The sequence below is a fragment of the Mixophyes fleayi genome, chromosome 11 (genome assembly GCF_038048845.1).
Source record: "Mixophyes fleayi isolate aMixFle1 chromosome 11, aMixFle1.hap1, whole genome shotgun sequence".
Classification (NCBI taxonomy): Eukaryota; Metazoa; Chordata; class Amphibia; order Anura; family Limnodynastidae; genus Mixophyes; species Mixophyes fleayi.
In genome coordinates this window covers 24,095,391-24,113,819 of record NC_134412.1, presented here as the reverse complement: position 1 = coordinate 24,113,819, position 18,429 = coordinate 24,095,391, and the positions used below count along the sequence as shown (strand labels likewise).

The window sequence follows — 18,429 nt, the reverse complement described above, 5'->3', positions numbered from 1 at the left end:
TTTTAACAATATCTCTTTACAATATCAGCGTTATTCCCAGATTTTGATATTTCCAGCTGGGCCTGGGTAGGAATCTCTTGCACAATTATTTGGCTCTGGAGGTCTCCACTCATATGCACAGCTGCAAGGATACTTACAACAAATCCCCCAAAGATTTCTACAAATAACTGTGTTTGCGGCACTGGATAGGTGACCTCCGTCATCAAAATTCTCCACTTCTACCACCCCCAGCTGTTCTCCACTCCAAATTAACTAGGGGTAACAACAAAGGTGTTATCACTTTTTGGTACCTACATCTTTCCAACATGCCTGATATCCCCAAACATCTCTTAATCAAAGTGGGAGACAGATCTCAATGTCTCCGTTTCCCCGGCCCAATGGAACGCTATATATAGTAATATATCTACAATATCTAAGTGTACCAATCATGTAGAAATGTTATTTAAACTACTATATCGCACCTACCTTACTCTAGTCCTGTTCCAGAAGATATGGCCTAATCACTCTAAATTTTGTTGGCATAATTGTGTAGAGGTGGGAGACCTTATGCATATGTTGCCCAGTTATTCAACCATTATGGAACGAGGTCTTTGATCTAGACAGGAAAGTAACTTCAGTCAGTTTCCCTACCCCAGACCCCACTTACAGCCTTCCTACATCTCTACCCTGAACAGTTGTCCAAACACCATCGTTATGTATGGGGTCATATTTTGGTAGCTGCTAGAGTGGCAATTGCTCAATTATAGAAGCAACCATCCCCCTTACTCTACATAAGGTCATTGGAAAAATCCACTTTAGTTTCCGAATGGAGACTCTAGACGTCCCATACTCTATGGCAATATCCTCCCCCATCATTAAATGGATGTCGTGGAACATATTTACATCTGACGGAGAAGGCTCTAGACTTATAGGCCCACCCGGACCTGCTCAGCCCTCCTCCCTCTCATTCCCCAACTGTGATCCCCCTGGTCTCTAGTTGAGCTCTTCAGGCTAGGCGATTGTTTGTTCCCCCCACTAGCTTTTCATATTATGTACCTAGAAGTATGTTGTGTGGTAAAGATATTTACGGTTATATCTGCTGCCCACTTTGTAACCCCTCCCCTCTCTCTCCCTTTTTGTCTGTATCCCTCCCCTGTTTAAACACAAAACTTCAATACAAACTATTAATGTTATAAAAGAAAACCCATCATGGGTAAACGCCCATGATGGGATTTCACCCGGGTAAATTCCCGATCATTGCCTTATCTGTGTGGTGTTTGTATGTTCTCCCCGAATTTGCGTGGGTTTCCTCCGGGTGCTCCGGTTTCCTCCCACACTCCAAAAACATACTGGTAGGTTAAATGGCTGCTATCAAATTTACCCTAATCTGTGTGTGTGTTGGGGAATTTAGACTGTAAGCTCCAATTGGGCAGAGACTGATGTGAATGAGTTCTCTGTACAGCGCTGCGGAATTAGTGGCGCTATATAAATAGCTGATGACGATTTTCGAATGCTTGATTTTGAAACGAGTTTGGCCAGCCCATTGCGGTGGCACAAATAGCACTTAACAAGCGTTAGTCTGCCTCATACAGACCACAGTGTATGTAATGTCACAGACATTAATACCCTCTCAACTAATCATACAGTGCATAGTGCAGTGTTGGCTAACCTGTGACACTCCAGGTGTTGTGAAACTACAAGTCCCAGCATGATTTGCCAATATATAGCAGCTTATTGCTGAAAGGGTATGCTGGGACTTGTAGTTTCACAACACCTGGAGTGTCACAGGTTAGCCAACACTGGCATAGTGTATATAATACAGTATTAATGATACCATAGACAATCTATAGGATTGATACATTATGCACTGTATGAGGAGTTATTTATAAGCTTTTGGTGACATCATCCACCTTTAGGGAATCCACCTGTCTTGAACAGGGTTTCCTGATTGGCTCATAATGATCACACAGACAACTGCATATGCTGCAGGATTCATGAATCAATGTTGTGATTTAATAAATAATCTCTTACAGCATGTATATTGGCTTGAGATTAGTCTATTTATTATCATGTGATCCAGATAGACAAGCTATTTAACTGCCCTCTCAAAACTGCAGAAAGCCCGTGATAAAGATTCAAGCAGCTTCTACTCTTGTAGTAAAACCTATTTACAGGATGTAAAAACACTAAAATCAACTACAACAATAATAACAGTGCTGTTGAATTGAATGCCGATATCATTATTGAAGTTTCAAGTACAGTGTTGAGTACAGTCAACAGCTATTCCCGTCACTGTAAGTGTCTGAAAAAATAAAATGTCCTAATTGCACTGTGTAGCGAAAGGCAGAGAAAGAGATTTTCACGTGCGTTTATGCCAGCATACTGTTTCTTCACCATGTGTTAAATATGTGTTAATTCCTTTTCCTGCCTCCAATTTGGATACATATTCTTAATCTATAAAAGCGCACAGTGGACAGAGACCACCCATGATATCATTAACCTGTATCCACTGGTAGAGTGAGTCTTATGACAGAAGGCAGGTAGGTATACTCGCACTGCAGTTACAATAGGGATATTGTTTTTTTACATATATTTGATTTTGCCGAAAAGTTCTAAATCAGTTACTTGTAATATACAAATTCATTTTTATGTAGAAGTAAGTAAGATCTTGTACAGTATATTCATAATCTGGTATCTGGGTCTACTCTGCCCCATACTTGCCAACTTTTTAATGTTCCCCTACAGGAGATCCCGGAGGGGTAGTGGTGTATGAGGACATATTTGTGCGGTGAATTGTCATTTTGGCCTGACAATTACGCAGAAGTGTAATTTTGCCGCTGGAGGCGGGGTCAATTTAGGAAATTCACCTAGAAGCGCGTCATGGGGTCTCCCATCCTAGGAACTGTGCAGATGCGGGAGAAGGGCCTGCTCTCCCGGGAGACCTACCCGGACTTTGGGAGTCTCCTGGACATTCTCCCGGGAGGTTGGGCAAGTATGCTTTTTGCTCCTCTCGTCAAAACCCGGTAGTATTTCCTCAGCACGAAGTGCCGTAGCCGTGCCTAATCCTTAGATGGCTATGTGACTGCTTTTCCAATAAATCTCTGTGAATCCCTTCACCAGATTATCTATCAGGCCTAGTTGGACTGCCAGCCTTTTTATTTTCCAAGCATGCTCCCTATTGCAACCAGGCATTTAAGACACTTACTTCTGATCATCATCATCATCCCCATTTATTTATATAGCGCCACTAATTCAGCAGCACTGTACAGAGAACTCACTCACATCAGTCCCTGCCCCATTGGAGCTTACAGTCTAAATTCCCTAACACACACACACACACACACACACACACACACACACACACACACACACACACACACACACACACACACACACACACACAGAGACTAGGGTCAATTTTTGATAGCAGCTAATTAACCTACCAGTATGTTTTTGGAGTGTGGGAGGAAACCGGAGCACCCGGGGGAAACCCACGCAAACGTACAAACTCCACACAGATAAGGCCATGGTCGGGAATTGACTCATGACCCCAGTGCTGTGAGGCAGAAGTGCTAAGCACTAAACCACCGTGCTGCCCAATGTACATGTCCATTGTCCCTGCCCTGCTTGGTACCAGATAATGGCATCTATTTCATGACCCTTTCAGTCACCTAAAATGACATTCTTCCCACAACCGTACGTTAACTGCTAACGTTTGTCACCGTGCAAAATACTGCTCCGATTCCCCTATCGCCTCAGATTTACCTCACCGCACTTGCCAAAATTAATATGCATGCCGTGCCCTACAAGGAAGTTGTCAATAAAGTATCGTTCGAAACAACAATGTTCCAATCACCATTTTCTATAGCTGGGAAATGTAATTATCAAAGGGTTAATATGTAATGCTGAAAAGCGTCTGTTAACCCCTTACGTAAAAAAGGTAAATGAAAATAAATAAACAGGAAACCCAGCAGTAAACAAAAGAGCATTTTGAGGTGCCTGGTTACACAAAGCGAGCTGTGTGTGCTCACAGGGGTCTGTGAGGGCTTTCACTGGCTCCCCTGGGAGCCTGCTGAGACGCAGGTTACACAAAGCAGCTAGTGTGATCTTGCTGCCGCTTTTACATCCCGTCCTCACCTTCCTGCAGTTGGCAGAAACTTCACTTTTTTCCCCCCTTCACGAGTTTTTTTCTCTTAAAGCCATTTTAAACTTTGTCTGCTCCATGTGGGGACTTCACGTTTTTTACTTTAGCTCAAAAAAAGGAATAAAACAATAAATTGTTACGTTTAGAGAGCCGTAGGGCAGGAAAGGTATTGGCTCCCACGTTTTACATCTTGGAGGGAATGAGATGGGTGTACCTGGAGTCTACACATCTGTAAGCCGTTTTATAAGAAGTGATCACCTTTTTTATTTGACTGTTGTGCTGCTTTTGTTGCGCTGGTGTAACGCCCCCCTGTGGTTTTGCTTTTCAGGAGTTTGCGGCCCTCACCAAGGAGTTGAACCTGTGTCGTGAGCAGCTTCTGGAGAGAGAGGAAGAGATCGCAGAGCTGAAGGCGGAGAGGAACAACACTCGGGTGAGTGTGGAGATGACATTGGGAGTACAGGAAGAAGAGTGGTGGTGGGAGAAGGCCAGTCATTATGAGGGAGGGATGTTTGTAGCCTCTCCTCCTCTCTCTGTACCCATCAGCTTTTTTGGGGGTTGTCAAAAAGCTGAAGGTATGCAGGTGTGTATACCAATGTTTTTTTTTTTTTCTTAAGCTTGGATTAAGTTTATATAAAGTAGCTACTAATAATAGTCGCAAATAGATATGTAGACGTTTACAGAATTAAATATTGTTTTTGAGATAACCTTGAGGGGAGATTTTTTTCCCCAACACGTCGTACTTCCTGTCAGTAATCTCAGAACAGGAACTATTAGCTGGCGCTCAGTTATAGAGCAACTGCAAATAGAATGTCGTATACAGTTCTGTCAAGGTATGGAATCTTTTACATATTTATATTTGTGGATGTTATTAGTCCTTTCAAGCTGTAGTTTAGTGTTAGTGGTGTTTAAAAACTGGTATTGAGTGCGTATAGGGTCTGTTGCTTTATATGTAATATGTGATTTTAGTGCTGCCCTCCTGTGTGCATTATACAGTTCTTATGCAATAATTGAATTAATGTGTAGGAAGACGACTGAATCTTTTACGTCGGCTCAGAAATTAGGAAACTTTGACATTAAAATTGAAAAGGCATCTTCATCCCAGCTCTCCTTTTCTGTAGTTCGGACTTCGGATTCTGTGCAACCAGAACACCACCAATCTGGACATAAAGGGATTTATTGGTGCAAAGAGAAATGATGTGCTGTAACCCATAGCAACCACTCAGATGCCAGCATGTATTCGTTCAGTGACCTTTTAGATCTTGAGTTTTAAAAGCAAACCTCTGGGATCATTCTATACATAGTGCCCTATGTATGTTAAAAACAAGCAAACTAAAAAGGTCGCAGAGAGAGAGCTTAGCTCACCTTGTATACAGAAGTCTTCATTCTGCTTCAGAGTCTCCCCCATTGGCCCCTACTGATTCATGTTCTCTCCTAGAGGGTTAATTCATAGATCCCACCGCTCCCCTGTCTCCTCACAATCACTAACAAGCAGAGGGATTGAATGCATGTAGATGGCATACGGCTGTATACGGCCTGATTCAGACGTAGAGAAAACTTCCATAGTGCACAATGGCTTATGTGAGGAAGTTACCTAATTCTCTTGAATCATTGTTACCACCTGGAAATTATGATAGGTGTAAGACGGAATCGATTTGCGAAATGTGCAGGATTCCGTCACATACAGCCATAAACTGATATCCGCTCGCTGGGGGGAATTCAATTAGGTGCGAGGTGTCTCCGTGAGACACTTCATGGCGGAGATTTGACAGAAATCTCCCCTCATTTTATAGAGATTAGGCATAAAATGAGCGTCAGTTTCTACCGTAATTGCCGACAATGTCCGCGCGCCACATCTCCCGGCAATTGAATTACCCCCTCTGATTTGAATCACCTTCCTGCGTCATGTCAAAAATATGCTTCAAGACTGCTTGTGAGCAGGGTTCTCTTACCTCTCTGTCTGTATGTATTACCCAGTATTGTTTCATTAATGTTTGTTCCCAATTGTAAAGCGCTACGGAATTTGCTGGCGCTATATAAATTAATGTTGATGATGATGAAGATTGAGCTGAAATCATCCTGACAGAAGTAACAACCCCTATAATCCAAGTGTATTTGGTAAGAGCCAATTTTTGGAATTGGGACACTGAGAGAAAGGTTGTGGCTAGGCTGCCCCTTACCCTCTTCCCCTCTCCTGAAAACACCTTTGCACCCGTGGAAAGTGCATCAATATCCCCAGCAGTCGGGCCAAAAGTCCTGGCTGTTGGGACTGTCCCCAAGAATTGGGACTGTGTGGCCTAAATCGGGGCAGTTTGGAGGTATGGAGGTGAGAGGCTAAGGGTTATATTTACTAAACTGCGGGTTTGAAAAAGTGGAGATGTTGTCTATAGCAACCAATCAGATTGTAGTTATCATTTTGTAGCGTGCACTAAATAAATGACAGCTAGAATCTGATTGGTTGCTATAGGCAACATCTCCACTTTTTCAAACCCGCAGTTTAGTAAATCTAGCCCTAAGTGTATGAATGAATGGTCAGCTGGATATTACAATGTACGTGATTACAGTCTCTCGGTACTCTAGCAATCAAGAGTTCATAATAACACACATTTAAGTGTCTGAATGGATCGTGACACTGAGAACCGTGAAGGGACGATCCCAACGCTCAACTCCCGGCTCATCGCTTAATTTGGCCGTTTATGTCGGAGGCAAATCAGATGTGATTTGGCCAATTAGCTTTTGGGTCCAGCTTTTGAATTGTTTCCTTCTATACTGTGGCCTGTTGGTGTGATTGGAAGATATCCACACACTCAGGCTGGTAGCAGTTATCTTCTATCCACATTTTCCACCACGCCCGATAATGGCTATATTTATATTATTGGGATCATTATCTGACATTGTGACTCTTTTTTGGGATTACCCATGCTGCAATATTGAGCTAACGGTTTAAAACCCATCTGCGTTAGTTATCACAACGTGGGTGGCCAGGCTTTAGGTAAGCAATCATATGGATAGCATTCAAAAGAAGCCTTTCGATATTTTTCTCTCAGAAAGCTGTTTACGTATGTTAAGGAAATAATTATAGGAATGAGCGGCAAATTCCGTCAACATAAAATTATGTGTAATGCAATATGCGTTTTATGCTTACAGACCCAAACAATCCTGTTGAAAATACATGTTTATAAAAGTTGATTACAAGACATAGATTTGAAGGCCATTGTCAAAGGATACTAACAAGAGTACAATCTTGGGTCACATGATCACCTCTTTAAGAAGAAGATTTAATATTGTGCACTGCTGTCCACTTATGCAGAAGATGTGTAGATGTGAGTTTTGAATGCAGTTCATAGAATTGCTTATATAATAGTTTACAGACTCAATCGGTGCTGTAGCAAGGAAGTATGGCGTCCAACCTCTATATGGGAGACTGTCTCACTTTATATACGTGCGCGATCATGGCGTATAGATAAGCAATGTCTGGTGGCGGCCCCCTCTTCCGAGGACCCGTGGTCACTCCCTCCCTCCCATTCCTACAGTTCTGGTCTCACTATTCATTCATGCACCTTAATGTATGTTATTTTTTAAGTATCAAGGTTCTACTTTCAGTAGAGGCTGCCATTCATGTGTACGCAGCTTATCAATCCACCGGGAACTGCTGATATTGCTGTGTTTGTCCAGCATTATTATCATCATCATCTTCATCATCATTTATTTATATAGCGCCAAAATATTCCGTAGTGCTTTACAATTGGGGACAAACATAGTAAACAAACTGGGTAAAACAGACAAAGAGGTGAGAAGACCCTGCTTGCAAGCTTACAATCTATGGGACAATGGGAGTTTGACACATGAGGTTAAGTCTACATTTGCAGTCGGCCCAGCCAGACTGCAAAGGTAAAAGTGACTCATAAGCAAAATGATCCTGTCGCACAACAATGTTGGTCAAGGGGTAGTTGTATAACGGGTGGTAATAGGGTAATGTCGTGAGGTTAAGAGGGTGGTTGAGGAATATTATAAGCTTGTCTGAAGAGGTGGGTTTTCAGAGAACGCTTGAAAGCTTGTAGACCAGAGGACAGTCTTATTGTGCGAGGGAGAGAATTCCATAGAGTTGGGTGCAGCCCGAAAAAAATCCTGTAACCGGGAATGGGAGTATGTAATGAGGGTGGATGAGAGACGCAGATCTTGTGCATTACACTAGTTCCTAGTGAATGTACAGTCTGACTATTGGTATACAAAATTGGCTGTTTTTTTTTTTCTTTTGGGGAGAAACTGAGCCATGTAATACATAAACTATTGCATGACATTCCCATTTTGAAGGATTTTAAACAGCCTTTTACAGGGAGGTGAAAGGTGCTCTTAAAAACCAAAGTGGGCTGATAAATGTCTGTCTCCCATTGTTTTTGTCCGCCCAGCCCATAAAACACGTGCACACACATACCAGTATCTGCCGAGAAACTGGTATGTCGGCGGAGTGGGTAACACCCTTATTTGAACATTTTGAGTGGGTGTTAAGAACATAAGTGATTATATGATGTGTTGGGTTTTTTTTTTTGTTGTTTTAGAGGAGCCCACATACTGAAATTCCTTTCTTTGCTTTGTGGATTTGTCCCGGGCACACTCGCCCTCGGGGCGATTTAAAAGCCACTAAGATGATGTGATGTATTTTTTGTGTTGTCTCCAAAGAGGCAGATCACAGGGAGATTAGTGCGGAATGTCAGCACCTCTATGTTCTTGTATCACATCAGTATCATTGTCATTCAGCAGACAGCATGTACAGGAGCCTGCTTCTCTCTTTATCTAATAATCAGGGTGCTCCGTACACGCAGCAGTGTAACTACAGTCACTCAGGCAGCCAGTGTTCCTCTTCAGCAGCGAGTGCTTCCCTTTTCCACTGTACTGAATGGGAACACTGATCAGATGCCTTCCACCGGGCTCCTGGATTCTGGTTCTAGGGGGGTGTCCAAAGATGATCAGTCCTATTAAATGCTGCATTTCAGCCATAAGACATGGTCTGATTCATTAAGGATCTTAACTTAAGAAACTTCTTATTTCAGTCTCCTGGACAAAATTACAATGCAAGGGGTACAAACTAGTATTCTGTTTTGCACATAAGTTAAATACTGGCTGTTTTTTCATGTAGCACACAAATATCAACTTTAAATCTCAGTGTACAAATAAGCTATCAAGTATTTGTGTGCTACATGAAAAAACAGTCAGTATTTAACTTATGTGCAAAACCGAATACTAATTTACACCCCTTGCATTGTAACATGGTTTTGTCCAGGAGACTGAAATCAGAAGTTTCTTAAGTTAAGATCCTTAATGAATCAGGCCCCATGTTATTATTAGTTGTGGATTAGTAACAAAAAAACATTTCAATAGTCGTCTCCTTTAAATTTGGAGGTACAGAAAGGGAAACAGTGAGAGTAAAGAATCGTACTCCTGAACAATGACAAGAAAGGACTGATAGATGAAGAGACACTGAAGGGTAGATAACATATAAGCATTTCAAATAATATATAAGTTGTGTATTTGGGTGCAAGTAAATGTCTTTGTTGCAGTTTATATAGCAGAAGTTTACAGGCTGAACTTTAGGGATATGATTATATTCCCTATTAGCAGGCCAAAAATCTGTTTCTTCTGCCTTAACCTGCCTAACAAAAGTCACTGCAGTCCCCATAGACTTCTATGGGAGCTGCGTTGGGACCACATTTCACAAGCCTCCAAAACGCCATCTCAGTTTGGCATTAGCTTATCTTTACAGCGGAGTCCTATGGACTTCCTCGCCGCCAGAAAAGACGCCGTGGATCCATAGTCAGGTCCCGTACCTATGCGCAGCAGCCACACAGGATTCCAATCCTCCAGCGTTAGGCTGCCGGTGAAGGAGGTTTTAGTTAGTTTGGGAGGAGGAGTTTCGCCAGGGCTCTCCAATGAACCCTGGCATGGTAAATACCAGCAGCAGGACATCTTGTATTTTCTCCGGTATGCAGCGATGCAAAGTGATACTTCTGCCGCCCACTTGCCACCATTTAACATTAGAGAGGAGAGACCTGGGGGCATATTTATCAAAGATGGTGAAAACTGATGACTAGTTTCAAACCTTCCCAAGAACTTTAAGAAGAATAAAAATCTACAAACAAAGGTGGGCTCAGGGTTTCTACAAATGGTGCTCACATCTGTCCACAGTTTTATCATTATTTCTATAACATTGTGGGGGGGGGGGGGGGGTTGCTGACATTTACTTTTTAGTTACTGACTGGTGGCCAATTCAGTTATTTTACAGTCAATAAATTTACTGATGGTTGTAAACCCCGGCTGTACCTAATAACCCTCCCACTGTGTGTAGGTCTGTTTGAGCTGTTTTTCCTGCTATGTCCAAACATCTGTGATTGTGTTTATAAACCACATATAAAGCTGGATTCTTTGTTTCTTCTCCTAGAACATATATTCCAGTCACCTGTTTTGTTGTGGCTGTGAGCTCAGAGGTTTAGTAAATTTCATATAACACAATAAAGAGGCAATGCCCATTTAAGGGTAAATTAGGCCATGCCTATTTGATTTTTGTAGAGACCACACCCCTTTGAATGGTTAATTGGCCATGATCACATGACAAGGTGACACCATCACATGACAAGAAGACACACCCAATTGGCCAGACCACACCCAAACCCCACCCATATGACATTGTAAAGTAGTCTTAGGGTATAGAAGAGGGGGCTGGGAGCCCACAAGTCATCTGCTCCAGGCCAAAGGCTAATTGGTTAACCATGGTTTATCTCTAAAAGCAAAAGGGGTGCCACACCCAAAAACCAGGCAGTGACATACCGTAAGAGAGGACGTTTCAGAACGCAGTGGACGCACATGGCTACTACCACAGCCTACCGTAAAAAGCAAAAAAAAAGGAGCCACATGCCCAGAAATGAGGCGTCTTCTCGCAGAGAAAGGAGACGCCTCAAAAGGCAGAACGAGCGCTTTGAAAAAGCCCTATCTGAGAAAACGGAGGAACATCAAGAAGAAACTCCAGACCACCGTAAGAAGGAAGCGATACAGGAAGTGTAGGAAGAACATGACCACTGAAGGTTATGGGCGGAAAATGTCTAAAACTGTGTAACAACAAATATGAAGACGAAGGCGACCTATTGGAGCTGTTGCCTCACCTGACCCTAAAGAGCGTCAGAAATGAAAAAAAAGGTAGAAAGGAAAAAATTTGTACAGAAAGTGCAGCTTTAAAGGCATAATTTCAAGTCAGTGCACGTAGCAGACTATGCTTTGGGGGGGGGGGGGGGGGTGTTCTTTACACCCATTGTAGCATTTATTATACCAAATTTCATTACAATCTGGAGCAGTCAGTTTCAAACCCTGTGTTGATTTGATGTGAAATGACCCTACCACCTACAATAGCACTTCTAATGGAACCCATTCAGCAGAGAAGGCACATTCTCCATCTGTAATAAAAACACATTACATAAATAGTAAGTATAAGTAATTTAAAAAAAATGGGCAGCTTACTCCCCCTGAAATCCTCCACCAGCCCCTAGACAGCCTGTACTGGTTTCTACTATAATAGGGGGCCCACGAGAGTGGGCTCTCCCGGCTATAGTTAATAACTAGTTTGAAGATTTTTTGACAGGGGAGCACGCTGCTTTTTTAAAATGATTATTATTTAATATGTTTAGACATCGCATTGTGTATGGGAATATTACTTTTAAAATTATTTAGTTACTGTACATTTACGCAGTGCTGTGTAGCCAGGACCACCACTAAGATCTGTGGTGGGGGGATTCATGCAGAAGTTAACGCTCCCGTTATCTCTTCAGGTCCAGCCCCCATAGGTAATATAGCGGTGTGCCAGTGATAGACGGTGGCTGGTCACCAATGCTTTGTAAATGGGGCTTGTCTGTGCTGAATTTCAATTCTCTATACTGCACAATTTTTCCATCTCTATACTGCACCCAAAGCCTATGTTAGTGTGGACACTTTTAGCCGGTAATTTTGTCACAGTAAAGAAAAATAAAGTGCATTCTGTGCTAGGAATACTCATCACCCACCTCTTCAGGTCCCTTTGTAAATTGACAGCGTGGTTACTGGTACTCGTAGATTTATGCAAAGCTACCGCTCCTGCTGAACAATGGCATCCAGCAGGGACCCAGCACTAATTCTGTCAGCTCCCATGCTGTGCAAACCTGACACGACTGAGAGAAGCGCGCAACTGGACTGACGACTGGTACCAGCAATGTCCTCATTTTTGCTGGCTGCCTGCTATAGCTCCTGTTAATTAATCACAGAAACGGGGACAGCTTTCAGCTGGGTCTGGGAAAATGCTGTTTTGGTGGCAATGGAAGATGTCACGATTCTGTACATACAGCTTTACAGCCATTGGTGCTTTTTTGTTCAGACATTGTCGTAAAGAGTTAACGGCCCGTATGATAGATGTTGTCCTTTTTTTTTTTTTTTGTTCTGTTAGGTTGGAAAGGGGTTATAAATAAACGTTTCTTCATGCCATGAAATAGTTCCGCACCAAAGTCGAGGAGACGTAGGAAATTCCTGTCACAGTAAATGTGGATGACAATGTGCCACAGGCAATATTAGACGACTCGGAGGCGCTGCGTGTGTTGTCACTGTGAAATTACCTCAGTGAAGACTTATCAAACAACGATAAATGGAGATTACACTAAGTGATACGGCAGCAGTGTCAGACATGTTTCCTCTACCGTCACCGCCTTAGAAAATCTTATTGTTGGTCACAGCGACATTTGCAAATTATAATTAAAATATCTGTGAATTAGTGATTCCCAGGGGTCTATTTACTAAACTGTGGGTTTGAAAAAGTGGAGATGTTTCCTATAGCAGCCAATCAGATTCTAGATGTCATTTTGTAGAATGTATTAAATAAATGATAGCTAGAACCTGATTGGTTGCTATAGGCAACATTTCCACTTAATTAGTCAGATTATCAGAATGGTCACAGCAGCAGGAGATGTGTGAGCGTATTATTTATAAGTCACTCGTGATTATGTTGGTGAGGACAGGGCATCATGTGATAGGGGTAGTGTCATGAAGTAAGGCCGGGAGGCCTGTAGGAAGCCACAGACTGAGAGTTAGATAGTGGAAGGAGCAGGATTCCCAATAGCACAGAGTAGTGATGCGAGTCATCAGAGCTGGATCAAGGGGGGAGGGCACGTGTCCTGGGCCCCACCGCCACCATTTTTAAATGCATGCAGCAAATCTCACTGTATAGACTTCTCGGAACGCCGCCTGAGTATGCCGACAAGTCACACAGCCTCACAATCCAGTGCAGCAAGGAATGTGGAGTGACAGAATGGCGCCGGCGGTGGGATTGAAACCCAGGCAAACATGGAGAACATACAAACTCCACACAGGCAGAGCCTTGACTGGAATCTAACCTACTCTGTCACTTGAATTGAATTTTTAATTATGAGGGTTTTTTTTTTATTGTGCAGTGTATCTTTTGTGTATTATTTTTTGATTCGTTTGAATGTACAGTACTTGAGCACAATATGCCATTCCAGACTGTTTCCATATGCTGCAAGCGTGTTTCATTGTCTTCCAAGCAGATATAGTTTTCATTGAAGACATTGTCTTCCAGCATTGTTGTTCTCTGTAAACGGCGGTAGCAACTGTGCCACACGGAGAAATGTTTCCCATTTAGGTGACTTCTTTCCAAGTGCAATTAGTGACATGGTCAAAATATGCACAAAAAAAGGACATGCATTTTGGACTAACCATCTTTCTAATCAGAGGTACATGCAGTTTTTCAGACACTAAACTGCTTCTATATTGTTTTGTGTAATACACTGTACGTTGTTGGGAATTCACAATAAAACACAGCAGTTATAAGTTTATCCCCTTTGGAGTTGGCATGTTTAATATATTCCTATGGTTACATACTGGAGGCTTTTTTAAGGAGATTTAATATTGTGCACTCTGTCAGAAGTATCAGAAATGTTGACTTACCGGCTAGGACACATAGTTGCTCGCTTAAGGCCGTAAGTAGTATCCTCACCAGCCTTAGTTAGCTGTGATGTTACTGGTGGGAATGAGCACCAAGTCCAGTAAGGATAGTATCGTCTGCAGTCGGCTTGACTTTCATCTGGCAAATCCAGTGCTATGAGCTTCTTCGAGCACCAATGAGTGTGTGGCTGAAGATAGGTACAGGATGCACAAAATCTACTGTCTTGCCTAGGGTTTTATTCGATCATGATTCTGTGTGCCCAGCCTCTCAAAATCTTAGTGTCTTTTGGAGGCTTCAAAATATAACTTTGCTTTTGCTGCAGAACCTAGGTAGATCTGCACGTCCAGGGCTGTCTTGGACAAGGAGCCCTCCCCCAAACACCCCATAAGGTGTATGCTGGCCCAGCAGCTCAGCACCATTTTAAATGGCGATGAGCTAGCGCAGCAACATTGTACCAACTCTAGTGCCAGCCAAATTGTACCGTCTACAATGCATAGTCCTCATTTGCACAAACGGTAACGAAGAACCGTTCGTACCATTATTTTAGGAAGCATCACACGTTAAGTGGGTTTATTATCACTTTATGGTTTATTATGACATTAGGATTTTATGTTTTATTTTTCTATGCTCAGCAAAACAGCAGCAAAGGTAATATTAAATATCACACAAAGCCCGTACAGAACATTACCACCCAGTGGCCAGATTATTATGAAAAATTTAGCGAACAGTAACTTGATTGATGGAAAGGATGTGATTATAATAAAAAAAGTGATGGAAATAATTTTGTTATGTTGAAGAAGAGGCATACCAACCTGTTTTACGAAGTAAAAATAAATAAATCTGTAATATTGTAAATAAACGTAGTTTAAAAAAAATGCAAAGCTTTACGTTAGCAAACACAGGTGACCTGGGCTGCAGGATCGCATTTAGGGATTGTAGAAGTAGCTTCATGTTGAATATTGGAGGCGTTGTTGGCAGTCCCTTGGTGAGAAATCCACAGGAAGCCATTAATTGTAATCCCTTGGTGCATTGTGAAGCTGTTAGTCTTTGATATCAGACTTGCAGGAGGTAATTAATAAAAAAAAATGTTTGGTCTGCTGAGATTATATTTTCTTCGAGTACAACTAAGTGAAGAACAGTGTGTTCACTCGGTAAAATCTGTTACTGCGGTGCCAGGCTTTTGGCACAGAGTCATTGCTTGATATTATAAAATCTTCGCTCAGCTCTCAAATGTTACAGCATAGGCCGGGGACACCAACATCTCGTATTTGATTTGATGTTTGGCTTCCCTTCCACAATCCCCGGCTTAGCCATTTTCTCTATGTCCACAGCTGCTGTTGGAACACTTGGAATGTTTGGTGTCCCGACACGAGCGCTCGCTGAGGATGACGGTGGTGAAGAGACAGGCACAGTCGCCCGCTGGCGTCTCTAGCGAGGTAGAGGTGTTAAAGGCTCTGAAGTCCCTCTTCGAGCATCACAAGGCACTCGATGAAAAGGTAAGGAAAGTCATGTACAATCCCATAGCAGCCACAGCTGCCTTTTCACTTACTCCATTTCGTTACTTTGATCTTTGCTCCTTTTACTGATATCTATGATAACAGTCTGAGCCACTTCGTCAATAACTAGTTCTTTTTTACTGTTCACTGGGGACATGATCAGAGGTATTAATAGTGCTATCCCTTTGGCTGTTTACATTATAAATCTGGGCCTGAAAAGCATCACTTTTGGCCTAAATATTTTGCCTCGAGCACATGTCTTGTCTGTATCCAGATGGAGAAGAGTAGAACAGGGTTTCCATGAAACTGGGGCACTAATCTGAGTAGCCTAAATCCAACTTCACATGTCAAGGGATCCTGTGCCAATCCCAGGACAACCTGTTATATCAGTAACCCAACGTAAAGCCAATTTGGTTTACTAGCCTATGCCCCAAACGGGTAGGTTTATCCATTCTATAGGATGTTGCAACTAAGGATGTGGTGTGAGCTTGGCATACAGTAGATGGGCTTACACACCGGATGGGTTGTATAAACAAGAAACCTCTGTTAATAACTCTTTCCTATGCCCCAATCACTTAAAGGCATGGGGTTAGAGATACTATTAAATACTTTAAACCATGCCACATATCAACCCATTAGGGACTGGCCATATCACTTTGTTTCCATAGTAGCACAAGGTTCTAGTCAGGGGTAGACTGGGGTAGGGGGCAGGGGGCAATGTGCCCCACGGGCCAATCCCATACTGGGCTACCTTGGGCTGAGTCACTGGGCTACCGGCATTTTTTTTTTCCTTTAAAATGTTCCTAATAGGCTTCTGAGCTGAGTCTCGCCCCCCCCCCCCCCCCCCCCCCCCCAGGGCTAAAAGTTGACAGCCCTCCCCTGGTCCTACAGCGATGCCTCAGGCCACAATATGACTGCCTCTGGGGCACTTTAATGTCCCTTTAGCCAAGATATAATGACTCAGCTGATAAACCGGGAGCTGCTACATCTCCTTGCTCTTATTTACACATGGGCAACATTAGTCAGGGATTGGCAGCAGGAAGAAACAAGACACTTAAAAAAGAGAAGTAACTAAAAAATAAAGACGTTCAGGAACAAAGAATGAACATGGTTTTAGTCTTTTCTTAATGTTTTATTACAAAATGTTAATTTATGGTTCCAGGTGTATAATCAGAATAACTAATATACACCTCCCTCTGATGAGAGGAGGAAAGTTATGAAAATGGGTTGTAAATGATAGCTTGGTAATAGCCAGTTGCTGTATTTAACATCTGATGAGGATAAGGGTGGACGACGTATGAGGATAACCAAGTAGCATGCCAATCACGTGCCACTTTCTTCAGCCCACATCCAAACAGTCCTCGCTGCCTTCTCCCGCATGACATGGAAGATTCCCAGGCCATTTGCTGTCAGCTAGAGTGATCCGCTGTTAATGCTGCCAAGGTTATACGCCCCGCGCATGAGTGGAGAAATGCCTGATTCCCAGCTTGCTTCATTCTTTAGCCATATATTATGGTTTAACCCTCTTCCATCCAACATTCCAATAGCGCATCAGTGTCCGCATGGCTAGGTGCTGAAAGGATTAGTACAGTGTGAAATATACAGAAGTAAATATCATAGTGTATATGATCCATTGTAGTAAGTAGGTCTTTGTCCTGTTCTCTGATCATGTATATAGGAGGGTCCAGACCGCACTCACTGCACTGTATGTCTGTTGCATTGTACTGTCCTCACTTCTGTGTACTTTCACTTTTAAAGGTACGGGAGCGCCTCCGTGTGGCCCTTGAAAGGGTGGCCGTGCTGGAGGAGGAGTTGGAGATGTCCAGCCAGGAGGTAAGATGGTTCTCTTGGTAAATCCACCAGGTAGTACATAGGAGCAAGCTGTAACGTCTTTCTTCTCTCTGTCTATATTACAGTCGCTCTCGCTTCGGGAACAGCTGGCAAGGAGGAGGTCAGGAATCGATGACGGCAGTAAAGACGGAGACTCGCAGAGTTCTGTAAGAATACCATAGTAGCATAGTTACAATAAGACAGCGTTGGGGACAGTAAGATAAAGCTGGTTTAGAGAGCGCATTGGTTTACCAGTCTCCGGCATGTAGAGTGTTTTGAATGGTTATGATAGAAGAGCGGGTTGATCGTTGACCTCCTGTCACTAAGTGTACGAGAGAATTGTTGGCCCAGTGGAGCAGGACCGGATGTCAGCAATGTTGTTGTTTGGTGCACTAGTAAGGTACCTCTAGTTATCTGTACTTGTGCATTCTGTGTGTAATGTTAGCAGACCTTGTCAGTGTGAGTGTGACTGGCACTCAGCATATACACAGCCTGCTGGTGCAGACAGAAGAGCGTACAGAAACCGGGGTCCTGTGGCTGCCGTACACCAATGCAGACAGCGTCGGGGTGCTCTACACTTGCACTTAATCCATATTACACCTAGTACTTTAGATGTTTTCCCATGTACCCAAGCTATAGCTGGATAACAACTGCAGAACTCTGTTGTCATTTCAGGCCATCCTAAATGGCTCCAGTCACCTGGAACTACAAGGGGGCCGGGAGTCTGAGCTGGAGGAGATGCTGGAGAAGCAGAGGTTAGAGCTGTGTCAGCTGAAGGAACGCTTGACCATGATGTGCCGCCAAATGGCTGAGCTAGAGGAGGAGCTGAACACTGCACAGAAAGACCTCATAAAATCAGAGGAAGTCAGCGCCAAGCTGCAGCGCGATCTCAAAGAGGTGAGGCCAGGTCTTGTGTGATTGACATAACATGGTACAAGCCTGTAACATGAATCCAACTCTTTACTACCCAATGCTTCGCTCCCTACGCATGCTGGTTCCGGTCTTGTTAACTC

The 18,429-nt window shown here is 43.0% G+C and overlaps 1 protein-coding gene across 6 annotated transcripts in view; it reads left to right on the top strand.

Annotated features, from left to right (window-relative positions):
• The window catches only part of PPFIA3 (PPFI scaffold protein A3), a 118,285-nt gene that overhangs the window by 35,353 nt on the left and 64,503 nt on the right, over nt 1-18,429 (top strand). For all 6 annotated transcript variants that reach the window (XM_075191591.1, XM_075191587.1, XM_075191589.1 and 3 more), the window contains exons 3-7: nt 4,452-4,553; nt 15,422-15,586; nt 17,345-17,419; nt 17,503-17,583; nt 18,092-18,313. In XM_075191591.1, the coding sequence (XP_075047692.1) occupies nt 4,452-4,553; nt 15,422-15,586; nt 17,345-17,419; nt 17,503-17,583; nt 18,092-18,313 (645 nt within the window). The remainder of the gene's footprint in view (nt 1-4,451; nt 4,554-15,421; nt 15,587-17,344; nt 17,420-17,502; nt 17,584-18,091; nt 18,314-18,429) is intronic.